This window comes from Alnus glutinosa, chromosome 13 (assembly GCF_958979055.1).
Source record: "Alnus glutinosa chromosome 13, dhAlnGlut1.1, whole genome shotgun sequence".
Lineage (NCBI taxonomy): Eukaryota > Viridiplantae > Streptophyta > Magnoliopsida > Fagales > Betulaceae > Alnus > Alnus glutinosa.
The window spans coordinates 20974306-20988470 of NC_084898.1; the positions used below are offsets into that span (position 1 = coordinate 20974306).

General features: G+C 35.3%; 1 protein-coding gene across 1 annotated transcript; it reads right to left on the bottom strand.

The window, feature by feature from the left end:
* Positions 1–1013: 1013 nt before the first annotated feature.
* Positions 1014–9783, bottom strand: LOC133854105 (uncharacterized). The gene is made up of 10 exons (XM_062290142.1): positions 9394–9783; positions 8997–9062; positions 7817–7997; positions 6977–7173; positions 6776–6826; positions 5119–5210; positions 4867–4931; positions 3584–3675; positions 1475–1579; positions 1014–1343 (listed from the first exon to the last, which is right to left on the bottom strand). Exons 1-10 carry the CDS (start codon positions 9664–9666, stop codon positions 1206–1208), a joined length of 1260 nt encoding a protein of 419 aa, XP_062146126.1. The 5' UTR covers positions 9667–9783; the 3' UTR covers positions 1014–1205.
* Between the last annotated feature and the right edge of the window lie 4382 nt (positions 9784–14165).

Consider the following 14165-nt stretch of genomic DNA (forward strand, 5'->3'; position numbering starts at 1 on the left):
ATAATTGTATCAAATGAAAGAATAAAATTTAGTAATTATATTTTAATTCAAAAATTAATATTTATTAATTCTTAAGAATCTTTGACAATTTTTTTTTTTCAATTTATTAAACTGACAAATTAATAAAATAAGTATGTAATAAAAGCTTTTCAAATCACATTTTTTAATTTGAATAATTCAAAGACAAGTTTTTAAAGATATGATTGTTGAAGAAAGACAAAAAAAAATAAATAAAGAAACCTTTGAAAAATAAATAAATTTAAATATAATAATAAAAGTAGATAGCTAAAATCATTTTTTAAGTCCATATAACTCATTTGTCGCTTTTAACAATGAAAAATTAATTTGGATTAATTTTAAAACTCCTCCATCCTCTCTATTTTCAAGTAAAATGAAGATGAACCACTTTATGTTTCAATTTACAACCTTGAAAAAAAAAATAAAAAAAAATAAAAAAAAAAAAAACTACAAGCGGCAGATTTTGGCATGTAATTACAAATTATCTTGAGGATATTGAAAAATAAAAATAAAATAAAAAATAAATAAAAAAAACATAAAATGCACACAACATTGCTAACTAGAGTTTTCAAGAGATGGTGTTTACCTTCATCAATTCTCAAGACTTTCCCAAAATATATAAGTTAAGAAAAATAATGCTACATACTATACAAGCATCACACAAATATCTTACAAAACTAACGTGGTAAGGTATAGTAGCATTTGGATCAGCTATTGTTAAAAAATAATAAAAAAAAGACTTCCAAAATATATAAGTTAAAAAAAATAATGCTACATACTATACAAGCATTCCACAAATATCTTTCAAAGCTAACGTGACAGGGTTAGTAGCCTTTGGATCAGATATTGTTAAAAAAATTAAAAAATTAAAAAAAAAAAAAAAAAAAAAAAAAAAAATCTAATGGCTACTAAGCCCTGCCACATCAACTTTGTAGGATATTTGTGGGGTGTTTGTGTAGTATGTAGGAATTCCTTTAGTTAAGAAACAAAAGCCATATCAGAGAGAGAAGTTATTAGAGGTTTATCAATAGTTCTCTTACATACCAGAGATGTCCAAAATTCTTGAGAGTTTGACTGTAAACACTTGTGAAACTAAAAGCCTTTCTTAGGTGCACTCTGTGCCGTCATCCACCCACCATTTACCCTATAAAATGGAACAAAAAAACAAAACAAAACAAAACACTTGCTCATACTAGACAACCTTTGAAACCTTTTCTTAGAGCAGTTTCGTCCAAATTTCTTCCTATGAACACCAGTTTGTTAATTCTCTTCTCATCGGGTCCCCATGTTCTGCCTGGGCAGCCATCCAAGGTAGAATGCACCCCCTGAAATTAAGGAAACGGCACCATAAGAGAAGGACAAAATTAGGGAAAGAAATAAAGCTACAATCAACACAATCACAGATGTGATATCAATATGATAATGAAAGCAAAAATAAGAGGAGGAAAATAAGTGCCTGAAAAACATAACGCTGCTCAGAACCACTAACAGACAAGATGCCCTTCATTCTATACAAGTCCTCTCCTTTTTCTTCGATCAATCTTTCAAGCCAATCATCAAGCTGGTACAGCAACAATCAATAATAAAAATAAGAAACAAGAGACGTAATTAAGTTAAACAAAGATAAACCTAACTACTAAAGCAAATACTGCAGCTCTACTGATTTTATTTTATAGGGAAATACAATTCGTGCTCTCATACATTGATACCATGGCCTACCTTCCAACACTCGTTTATGGGGGCACAAGATGCCATTAAATCCAAAAACAAAGAAATACAAAGACAGAGACCAGGAATAAGACAACAAGTGCATTAATTATTGTTTTTTCCTTGGACTTGCAGATGCCAAAATTCTTGCTTCCAGGAACAAACAGCTAGTTAGCATTCACACCAGTGGTAATTAACAGGTCTAAAAGCCTACTCTGGAATTTCTATTGGAAGGAAACATACTACAAAGTGATATCCTAAAGAGACTCCAGAAAGAACTTGAATTTTCTGATTTTTAACGAAAATCTCTGGGATATTGGATTTGTCACTCTACTCTTTCATTTACCCTGAAAAGCAGACCAAGAAGCAATTCCCACAGCCCTCTATAAAATAGGATATAAGAGCTGAACCTTAATGCCCTTGGAAGCTGACCTACTAAGCGTAACTCAATTCCAAGTTGCACCAGATGCTTTTTTCCTGTGAAATATAAGAATGGGTTAATAATGGAATTTCAAAGCCACATGACATGAGATGACCAACCAGAGCTCCATTCTCCTAGGCTTTTGTATTCTTTTATTTTCTCTTCTTTTCTGTTTATGTTTTTTTTTTTTTTTTTTTTTTCCTCTCTTTATTGTGGTATTGAAGGAACCCAAGGCCTTAACTCATGCGAGTGATGGATCCTCAGAAATCAGATTTGAGTAAACTACAAATCAAGGAAGACGAGGGGATACTCCCAAATGAATACTCTCTAGATGTGTTCAATCTTAAAAGGCCAATTGCTTGCAAGGAGGAATCTCTAAAGATCAGGGTACCCTTAGGATGCTTCTTTGCATAGACTTCTTGCATCAACTTCAACTATTGACCTGAACATGGAGTGATTCTCTGTTGCATCACAGTACCATTCACAAGGTAATGTAGCAATACCTACTTTTTGGAATTTTTTTTGTCGTTTTATCCTCATATGAATTAAGACAGCAGGGCTTTATCTGTCCTTTTTATCTCTGTTGCTTTCTCTGTCACATTTTCAATATGTCTACACATACCATATTTGTTTTGGATGTGTTATCCTATGCCACTATGCTTTTCCCAGATGGCCCATCATTCAGCAACAAAGTTGGTTGTTTGTCCAATGAGCCCCTAAAACCTTACACCCAATATTGTTTGATTGTTTCTTAAGGGTCCACCCAAGGGTAATGGGTGGATCTAAAATAGGCTAGTAAACAACTTGAGCTACAACCCAAGCAGCCCAATGGTGATAGATTTTGATCAAGTGGTAACAGAAATATTAAAAATCTGTTCAGTCCCATAAAACGAATGTTAAATTGACATTTGTATGGTGCACCTTAAAACAATGATAAAATGAACAGTGATTATTCGATGTTCATAACATATTAAAGAAGAATACATGGCCCCTAAAAAATTCATCAAGACATATTAGTGAAGCCAATTAGTGATTCCAACAATTAAGGAAAAGCAAGCCATGCAGTAGCACATTGAGCAAGTTATACTCGACATGTCAAAGATAGGCTTTGTGTAGCCAAGTGTTGAGTAGGTAAAGAACTTCATGCAGTACATCACTTTGCACCTCTGCAAATTCAAGCACTACAATAACTTTTTCATGGAACAATTTGCGCGTGGGGGGTTGAGGGGGGTTTGAAAAAGAATGAATTATAAGCCTCCAAAACAAAGCTAGATACCAACATTGTGTATTTAATTATTTCCAAAAGGCTTGGAGGTTCAATATTCAAGCCAAACGGATTTGAGAAAGACCTCCGGTTTCCATAGAGGCTGTTATCCCACACAAATATAAGAACAAAAAACCAAAATAAAATATACACGAAAATGTAATATTTATTACCTCATCAAGATCAAGACTTCCCTCGGAAACAATACTGACACTAGAGACAGTAGAATCATGTGTATGATCGTGACGATGCCCTTTGTGGTGTTCTGCAATATTCAACCAAAATGAGATATGAATTGAAATGAAATAGAAGGAAAACAGTTTAAAGTTGCTCTGGAGAACAAAATGTTCATAGGAAAAACTAAAGTACAAAGTACAAAAGGAATATAATATGATATAATGAAGCGATTAAAAAGAACTACTATGATGCAATTACTCTATAGTATAAGTCAACCAGGGGATTCAACAGCACCCAATCCCAGCCAGCTTCTCCTAATTCCTTTTTTTTTCCCCTTCTTAAATGTATTTTAGATGTTTCATGTATCACTCAGTTAAAAGCTATAAGGCCAACCCAGGAGGAAGTAAGGGAACCTACAAAATAGTGGGTAAAATCATAATAAAAATGACTTCAGCGATCAAATGTTTATTTTTCGGTTTGCAGCTTTTAATTGTTTAGGTCTTTATGCTGCTGAAAATTTTTGTTTTCTGCCTGGCATTTGCCCGGGATTTCCCCAGTTTAGAGAAAAGTTAATCACTATTAAAATTAACAGATACCTAATTATATGAAGAATGCCAAGCAAATGCTTGAACTTGCTCTCTAATAGTAGCCAAACTGTTTTCAGAGAGTTCTGTCTAAAATTCCGAAATTCTAACAGAAAATCAGAGGAAGCTGATCGATGTACCTCCTATTGACTTTAGTCACCATAGTAACACCAAGTAATCAATACAAACTTACACTTCATTATTAGAACCTTCTTATACGTAATTAGGCTTCAAATTGGCCTGGTTGTTTGGATGTACCCTCCAACTTTCTCGATCTGCATTTATTAATTTAAAGAAAACATGGGTCCTAACACCAGAACAGTTTTTTTAAGTCAAAACATCATCCAGATGAGAAATATGAACCAAACATCTCTATAACTAACCAAAATGCACGAAAAGAAGTAGAGCTATATAGCTTATCATCCCAATTGAAACTCATAAAGTTGTCCATATGTAATAAAAGAAGAAAAGAGTCATTTGCAATGTAATATAACAGGCAAATGTTGAATAGAATTAATTCCAAGTCTCCTAGCCCAAGGAAAAAAGAAAGAAGGAAGAATGGTTTAAGTGAAAATCATTCAAATTCAAGATTACTTATTATCAATTCTTTTCTTTCACTCTTTTCCTTAAAACTTAACCACCTACAACTGACCCATAAAAGGGGGGGAGGGGGGGAGGGGGGGAGAGGATGCTACCATGTCCGGTTTCGTGTTGATGGGTCGCAGAACAGGAACTATCTACATGAACTTCAGAGTCAATTCTGCAAAATCAAGTCATTTCACATATCAATGTAGATGAGTTTACATCATGCCCCTTGAAATATGAATATGCATTAGAATGTTGCTAGTGCTAAGTAGAAAACACACACACGCAGTCAAGAAATAAATATTATAAATAGAAATAATATAAAAGATTTGACCAAGGGCAGAAACAGATTAGACTATAACCTTTCAAGATCATATCCTCCAACTCCCAAAACAAAATCCATGTCAACAGATCCAAATTTAGCTAGCTTAACTTGTGCAATCCCATTAATATGCTAGCAACAATGCACCGAAAATACAGAGGTTGTCAGATCAAAGTAACTCAATGAAAAAAAGCTAAATATATGCAATGAAAACATGGAGCAAGTAGAGAAGACATAACGCCAATCTGATAATTCCAAACTTTATTCAAGAGTATGAAATTACTCTAAACAGCTTCATAGATTTGTGTTCTACGGGAGATAGTTCTACAGGGCTCTACATAGACAGCACAAGAAAGCATATATTCTTCACTGATGAATATGTCCTTCATGAAGCATTCTTTGCCTCAATCGGTCTTTAATGCAGACAATGAGAAGTTATTGTTCTTGAAAAGGCAAGCTTAAAGACCAAAACATTTCATGAATTTATGAAAAGTTTAGCTTTTCACTTTAAGAAGAATGAATTCTTCCTACCATAATTTCTGTATCTATTGACTTTTACCTTCGAGTGCTGAGCTTGGATTTTGTTCCATATCTCGTGGAGAGTGGATTTTGTTCTATATCTCGGGGTGAGCATGCCTGTATCTGTATCTCTTAGTGACATCCATCGCGTGATGACCGTGGATTCACATCTATATCTAATGGAGGTGTTCTCAGAGTAGTGAGTGGGTTACCAACTATGTATCCTTCAGGTAGATTTCCTTAGGATGGTGCATTATTTATCTCTTCTTGTTCTTGTTCAATCATTCGTTGTTCTTGAGTGGTTTGCGGACTTTGAGCTCAAAATTGTCAACTTTAGGGCTGTGTTGGGATCTTGGAAATTGTTTGATGGTGCTTGGGTTGTGGTTTTCAGTTCTTGCTGGCAAAGGTTTAAGGTTCATTATGTTTGGTTGTGATATTGGTGTTTTTGGTGCCAAAGCTTAGATTTTTGTTGTGTTTTTTCAGTGGGTTCTTGCTGCTGTCCTTTATTTCCTCGAGTTTTTCTGGCATCAATAACTAACATAGTTTATGAAAGATCTCAATCAGGCTTCAGATAGAATTTAGATCAAATATTTGAAATGTGATATAGTCTTGGAGCTTGCTTTCTATAAATGTTATGGTCTTATAGATTATACATGAAAGAAAACGTGTTGTTTGTCTTACAAATTGATATTTCATGAGCTTCTCCATTGCCTAGCCACCGATGTGGGATTTACTCGGCGGCCAATTTATAAACTATATAGTTGAGTTTAATTCATGATATGAGACGAAACTATGAAGTTATCACGTCACATAGTGAAAGGGGATTACAAGCATGTATTTGTGTGTTTTCACAGCTATAAAGGCTTTGCACCCCCTTTATCCAAAATGTATATGCACGTGTGCATAAGAAAGCACATGACAGTCATTTACCTTATTGGGGGCCACACTGAATTTTTTTCAAGTTATTTACCCCCCCCCCCCCCCCCCCCCTCTCTCTCTCTCTCTCTCTCTCTCTTCCCAGGACCATCCCGCATCTTTTGAACTGGGTCACAAAACACAAACCAATAACAAACCCATCCAGCCATCTCCATACCTCTTCTCTTCTCTCCTTTGTATTCCTTTGTCCCTCAATTATTGACAAACTAAACGGAGTGTACATGTGAAATAGAAAGCCATACCTTGATTTTCTTAGTCAATACCTCCAACTCAGCCTCGCTGACCAAATCTACCTGCCAAAAAACAAAATCATTGTATTGGGAAGGCACAATAGCTAGAAATAACGGCAAAATCAGTGGAATATTATAATTGCCTAATGCAATGGAGACACAGATTAACAGAAAGCCTAACCACAGCATTCAAGGTAAGAAATCAAAATTCACCTTGTTCAAAATAATACGGTCAGCGTAGGCGACTTGTTCTACCGCTTCATTCACCACAAATCTTGGTTTGACCTCAGTCAAATGTGGCATTGCATGCTTTGAGTCAACCAAAGTAACAACTCCATCTAGTTTCACATAACGTGAAACCAGTTCATCAGTACAGAAAGTTTCTATAACAGGAGATGGCTTTGCAAGGCCTGAAAAAAAAAAAGATTCCACGAATAGAAAGCATAGTCAGCTTTCAGTATCTGCACCTGATGCAGTTGGAAAACTCCCATGTTATACCGTACTTTGTCAACTAACATACATTGATGGAATAAAGTTCCACCATATGACAAGCTATTTCAAAAAATTTCCAGGAGCAAGAAAGAAAAGCCACGCTACGTATGAGGTTTATAAATTGAATAAAAAAAATTTAGGGAAAAAAATATGTAAGGAAAAAGTATCTTCTTCCCTTCCTCTTATTTTTTATTTTTTTTTATAGGTAATCAGAGAAATTTTATAAAAAGCGTAGGCACCCCTGAGCATATAAGAAGTATACAAAAGGACACAAAAAAGGAAAAAAACCGCAAATACCCAACCACAACTGAAACCTTTCCTCTTCTTATCTACTATAAGTTTTATTTTCTTTTTAATGAAAGATCCACTAGGAATTTATGTTTTCAAGTTAAGATTTGGAGGTTGAGACATGATTGAAGATAATTTTTTTTTTTTTTTTGGTACTGATAACTCATTTTAGAATTCAAGTAATGACATAAATCAAACCCCCCCCCCCCCCCCCCCCCCCCCCTCTCCCCCTCTTCGTGCAGGTAAGAACTGGGAGCTTGCACTAAAACATACCTGTTGTTTCTATAACAATATGATCAAATCTATCTCCTTTTTCCTTGACCAACTTCAAAAGCATCTTAACGAGATCTCCTCGTACAGTACAGCATAGGCAACCATTATTAACCATGACAATGTCTTCAGACACAGAGGAATGACTAGCAACCAATGATCCATCAATATCCACCTCACCAAACTGCAGTGAGAGTAATCAGACTACTTAAAAATTACAAGAACGACCTCACCACTCTATGCAAAAAAGAGCTCAGCCAATTAAATTACATACAGATTCTCTAGCAAGGAGGTAAAAGAAAGCATACGAGGAACAGTAAACTATTTCTTTGAAATAATAAAAAAAGAATCTTCTGTAAACTGCAGACAAGTCAAACCATGCATGCACATATTAAGTACTTTAGTAATCTAGAAGCAACGCATATAACCCCCCAACCCCCCCCCCCCCAAAAAAAAAAAATGTATAAGTAATATGTGTAATTTTCCATGTGAAAACTACACATGTATTTTGTAATTTAGCATTCTATCAATTCTGAATCAAATAAAAACCAACCAGATCTAAAAAGTCTCTGAAACCTTTATTTTTTAATGTAACACATAGAGTTCTTTAGCATACTAAACAAAATACATATTAGGACGTGCAGTCTTCCATGTGAAACTGCATATGGATACCACTATTTCATCCTCTCAAATCCACGTCGAACAAAATCCTATCAATTTTAAAACATCCCCTAAAACTTCGATTTTAATATTGTGAGAATACTGATTCATCCGCAATCAGTCTCAGAAGAATTTGATCATTTTTAATTTAGATATCCACAAAACAATCTTTTAGATTTTTCAACTTTGAATCTGCAATCAGTCTCTGATTATCCGTATTCAATTTAGCTAGTGGGTCTTGGATCTATTTATGAATCATGGGCAATCTACTGAACATTAGATGTTTGAGGAAATGGCCACCTTTGGGCCCTTTGGTTTTGGGTGGCAGTTTGTCTTGTTATGTCATATTGATTTACATCTTGCACTAAATTACACAAGAGGATGGTGATGCTAATCTGCTTTGAGATTGACACCATCAGATGCTTATCTGTCCTTGGCTATGCTTAACTGAGTATGACATATGAGTATGCAAATGATGATTCTTGGATTCTCTCAAGTGACCAGAGCAGAAAACTTTCACTACCTCATTTTCTATGACAGCAATCCGCTTTCCGTGTTGAGATGTAAGAATATGATTCAGGAGAGTTGTCTGCATTGTATAGCATCAAACAATATAAGTCAATACAATAGTGAAGCAACAAAGCTCAGTAATTAAAAGTTTTTTATATCTTTCTTTAGGCAAAAAATAAAAAAAAATGAATGTCATATCATTTTTAGCAAAAGAGAATACCATAAAAAGACTATCATTTTCAAATAAAGTTCACTATTCTTGAAATTTTTTCCTGGAGATACAAATTTTCAAACTCCATCCTCAACACACTGATGCCCTGTTTTGTCACAGAAATTGCGAAGCCAAACATCGCATAGAGAAATGAAAATCTAGAGCTGATTCTTTCCATTGAAAGTGAAATAAACCGAACCTTTCCGGAACCGAGAAAACCGGTGACCACGGTGGCCGGAACGCGGTTATCGGGGCTGAGCGCAGAAGCACCGGCTTCATCGAGGTTATAGATAGGGGCGGAGACGAATTCCCTGGAGTTTCTGGGATGGGATTTGTGGAAATCACGGGAAACGGAGTGAAGGCTCCGAAGGAATTGAGAAACTGGCGGTGGCGGGGAATGTCCGAAGCGGGATTGGAGGAGCTGGTAGAGGTTTTTGGGTGATGTTCTTGAGTTCAGGAATCTCGTGCCCATTTTTGGATAAATCCTTAAACCCTAGCCAACACCGATAGTTTAAAAGTCTTGAGTATTTATACCAGGAATCAACTTCCTGTGCAGTTCGGTATACGATTTTTTAACGCTAGCCAATATGAATTAATAAAAATAATTATTTTAATTATTTAATTATAGAAAAAAAAAAATTCAGAAAAAATGACTTAAAACGTACAATACAAATCATAAATAACAAATAACTCTAACAAAATTCCCAGAGACCTCTCGTCTCTCTCTTCTCAACCTTCTCTTCTATGTTTTCTTTCTCTCATATTAGCCACCGATAGGAGGAAGAGATCAATCTCTTCCCTCCTTTCCTCCGTCTTCTTTTCTTTATGAAGTTTTTTATTTCTTTTTGTCGCTGTTTGGCTTGAGGTTTTTTTAGCCTTTTCCACCTCTCACGAGGCTCTATCCGTCGTCTTGTGCTACTTATCCTGCTCAAAATCACAACCTTGGCGTCACGGCTCTACCTCTGCCGGTCTCCTTCTCTGTCAAACACTCTACCTCCTCCACTGTGTTGGTAGCCGAATTTGTTAAGGGTTTGAGAATGAATTTCTTTAAATCTATATCTACTTTCCTCCTACAAGCCGAGCCGAGCCGCTAATGCGCCACTCCACTGCATCCTCTGGCATTCCAACTTCCTGTCGCCACTGGCTGAAGCTGATTTCGATATCCACGCGCCAATGCATGGATCTCACGCTGTGCCCAGCTCCCACATGCCTTCGTCCTCCGCTCTGCCTGCCGTCGAAGTTGTTGATTTTTTGGGTTTTTTGCTTTCTTTCTTTTATTTTTTTTTGGTTTATATGTCTTTATGTTTCTTTGGTACTTTTGTATTCGGATTTGTGTTGGTACTTTTCTTCTTTTCAATCCCTGCATCAGACTATGATGTACCTCCGGTGGTTGTTGCTATTTCCAAGAGGGAGTTCATATATGTTTGTCCTAATTTGTACCCATTTTGTTTATGTAACTGCCTTGTGCCGCCTTTTAAGATGATCATATCACTTATTTGACAAATTTCTTAACATTTGTTTATATTTCTGGGCTCTTGTATTTCTTCATGGGACTGTTATTGGGGAGCCCACTCATTTTTCGTTTTTAGGATCGTTCACTCTCTCATCCTTTCGGAGAAGGAGCGAGAATAATCATCCCTTGTAACCCTTTCTTTAATCAATTAAAAAAAAAAAAAAAAAAGCTCTCTAGGTTGACTTTTGAAATCTTAATGAAACCGCTATTATACCAAATCATTCCTAATCAGAAATTGACACGTGTCTCCTTTAATAAAAACATTAAAAAAATATATATAAAACAAAAAAAAAATTATAAATAGGAAAAAAACAAGAAAAAAGAAAAAAGAACAACGGTGATTAACACCTAGGACAAGTGGTATACTGACAATTTTTGTTAGGCTTTTAAATGACAAGTCAACAGAAGGAATTATTTATCCTTTATGCTTAGCACATGGAATTTTATATTGTTTTTTAAATCCTTAAAAGCTTATTGCAAATCAGTGTAAGAGCACTAGTAGCAGTTACCCTATATTGGTTCCCTTCCCTATATTTAGGGAAAATTTCATGAAAAACATCAAAAAATCTCCCACAGCAAATGCCCTATATTTTAGATGAGGGGGTTGGGAATAAATAGTGATTCCCTATGTATACATGTCTACTATTCATTTCCTATGTATTATTTTAATATAAAAGAAGTATAATTAATTGATATAGGGAAGAGAGAAAAAGTAGGAAAGGGAGAAAAAGAATAAAATAAGAGTAAAAAAAATAATATTTAACTGATATAGAGAAAAGTAAGGGAATCTATTGTGAGGTATTTTTTTTATAGGGAAGCAAAAAATAGTTTTGTTTCCTAAATATAGGAAAAATGGTTGGGAATCTGCTGCTAGTGCTCTAACTATAGTTGAGATTTAAACAATAGAATATCTAGGAATTTTTTTCTAAACCAAAAATTAAAGAGAATCTTAAGAACACATTCTTAAGTATCTTATGTAAATGTATTTTATTTGTATAACATTGTTCAATTTTAAACAAGCCTAATTTATTTTCACAAACATCTTAAGGTCATTAATTTTTTATGACTTAGTTATTTTTTCCATTATAAATAATTACTTTTTTAAATTTTTTTTTAATTTTAATTTTAATTTTAATTTTAATTTTTTTTTAATTTATTTTTTATGGCTAAGATAAATTGCATTAAAGCTATAATTTAATTTAATAGGTATATAAGGCGGGGGTGGTGGACAACAAATACCCCAAAAACAGGTCAATAAAAACATACCAAATCAATATCTTCTTGGCTTGATAGCCAAGAAAGGGTCGCCGGAATATTTTTGAAGCAACCCGGGGGAATGAGTTGCTTGGAGAGTCACTTACAGCGGCAATAAGAAAGCATGGATGCTACAAAGGAGAAGATTGCTCTAAAATCGACTCAATTGAAGCCGATGAAAGACGAGCCCAACGGTTGTTGCATGGAGGACGAAAGAATGTTTTTGGCACTTTAAAAATAGAGAAAAATACAAAATTAGTCCATGTGGTTGACCTAATTTACAAATCACTACTTGCGTATAAAAAAATAATTCAGAGGTCTTCAGGGTAGGCCAAAATAACAATGTAGTCACTGTAGACAAATTCCGTCAAAATATTTAACGGATTCCATCAGTGTGTCACGTCAGCACCAATAGATTGTTGACACGTGTCATTCTTAATAAAAAAATATAAATATATTGAACCCAAATATTAAAAACTTTAATTTTTCTTTCTTTTTTTTTAAAAAAAATAAAAAATAAAAAGAAAAAAAGAAAAGAAAAAAAGAAAAGGGGGTGGCCATGGGCCAGGGGTGGTGCGTGAGCCAACTTTTTTCAATTTTGTCTCAAGTACTCTAAAGCATCCAAACATAATTTCAAAAAACAATTTTTTTTTTTTTTTTTTTTTTTTTTTTTTTTCTTTTCTGTGTTTGCAATTTTAATATATTAAAGAATAGTAGAATACAATAATAATAGTAATAAAAATCGCATATTCAAACGAGCCCTAATGATTTATTTTGAAACTGGTAAAAAGCAAGGGATCAATTATTTATTCTCCCTTGGATCATTGGTTTGTTTTCCTTTTTCTATTGGAGAAACTTGGGGCCTGTGGAGGAAATTTACCTGCAGTTTATTGGTTCACCAGGTTTTTTTCAAGCAATTCCCAAACATAGTTTCATGACAATTCACATGGATTTCGCAGGGAGTGCTCAATGTATCCTTTGATATCAAAGAGTAGAGTTGAGATCACCTTTTCCATGGCTATTGGTTTTCTAAGAAAAATTTCATCTCACATTATCTTTCTCTTCTTGCAATAAAGCAATGGTGGATTTGCAAGGGTAGTTCAGTTCACTTCAACTAATGCTCCGTTTGTTTCGGTGTAAAATGGTTTCCGTCGTAAAATAGTTTCGGGGAAGTCGTTTTTCAAAAAAATATTTTCCATCGAAATTATTTTTCGGTATTTGGCGCGTACGGAAAATTATAAATATTTTTTATATTTTAATTTAATCATATTAATTTAAAAAAATTAAATTTTATTCACAAAATAAAAAATATTAATATAAAAATAATTTTTAAAATTTGGCATATAAGAATCTGGCCATTCTCGCCGGATTCCGGCGAAATTTGCCGGAATCCGGCACAAAACGGCCGGATCCCGGCCAGTTGACCGGAAACCGGCCGTCCTGGCCAGTTTCCGGACAGATGGCCCGAGATTCGGCCAGATGCCGGGGGTCCGACCGTTCTGGCCGAATCTGTCCAGGATCCCGGCCAGATGGCTGTTGATCCGACGTTCTGGCCGGATCCGGCCTCTCCAGCCAGTATTCCGGCCAGACGACCGGATCCGTCCAGGGTTTCGGCCAGATGGCCGGGATCTCCGGCATCCTGGCCGGATCTAGCGAGATAGCCGGAGATCAGGCCGCTCCGGCTAGATTCCGGCCAGTCTGGCCGGAATCCGGCATGGCATCTCCGAAATCTGGCGACATCTGCCGGACGTCGCCGGATTCCGGCTTAATTTGTCGAATTCCGGCACCGACCGGAGTCGGAATCTGACTTGTCGAAATTCGGCAATAGTCAACTGCTTGAACGTAAAGGTCGACTGCGTTGTTTAAAAAAGAATCGATTGCATCTACCATTTACGGAAAATGATTTACACTTTTAAAAAGCGTAAATCATTTTCTGAAATTTATTAAGCATTTTTGGTCAAACAGAAATCATTTTTCGGTTGACCATTATTTTCGCCACTACCAAACACCGGAAAATACCGAAACTATTTTTCAAAAATCATTTTATGCCGAAACAAACAGGGCATAAGTTCATGAAGGGGAAAATGGGTACCCCTCAAATTTACCATATTTGCATGAGAATGAAATTGTTATGGTATGAGAAGTATCGACCAGGTTGCTCAAACTGGACCAATTTTAGAATAGATGGGCCAATTTAGGGCATA

Bases quoted from the DNA above. Each gene is read 5' to 3' on its own strand.
- LOC133854105 (XM_062290142.1), bottom strand. From the start codon at position 9,666: ATGGGCACGAGATTCCTGAACTCAAGAACATCACCCAAAAACCTCTAC. The intron at 9,063-9,393 runs GTTCGGTTTATT...TATACAATGCAG, and splicing joins GTTTTCTCGGTTCCGGAAAG to ACAACTCTCCTGAATCATAT. The intron at 7,174-7,816 runs GTATGTTTTAGT...TTTTTTTTTCAG, and splicing joins TATTGTTATAGAAACAACAG to GCCTTGCAAAGCCATCTCCT.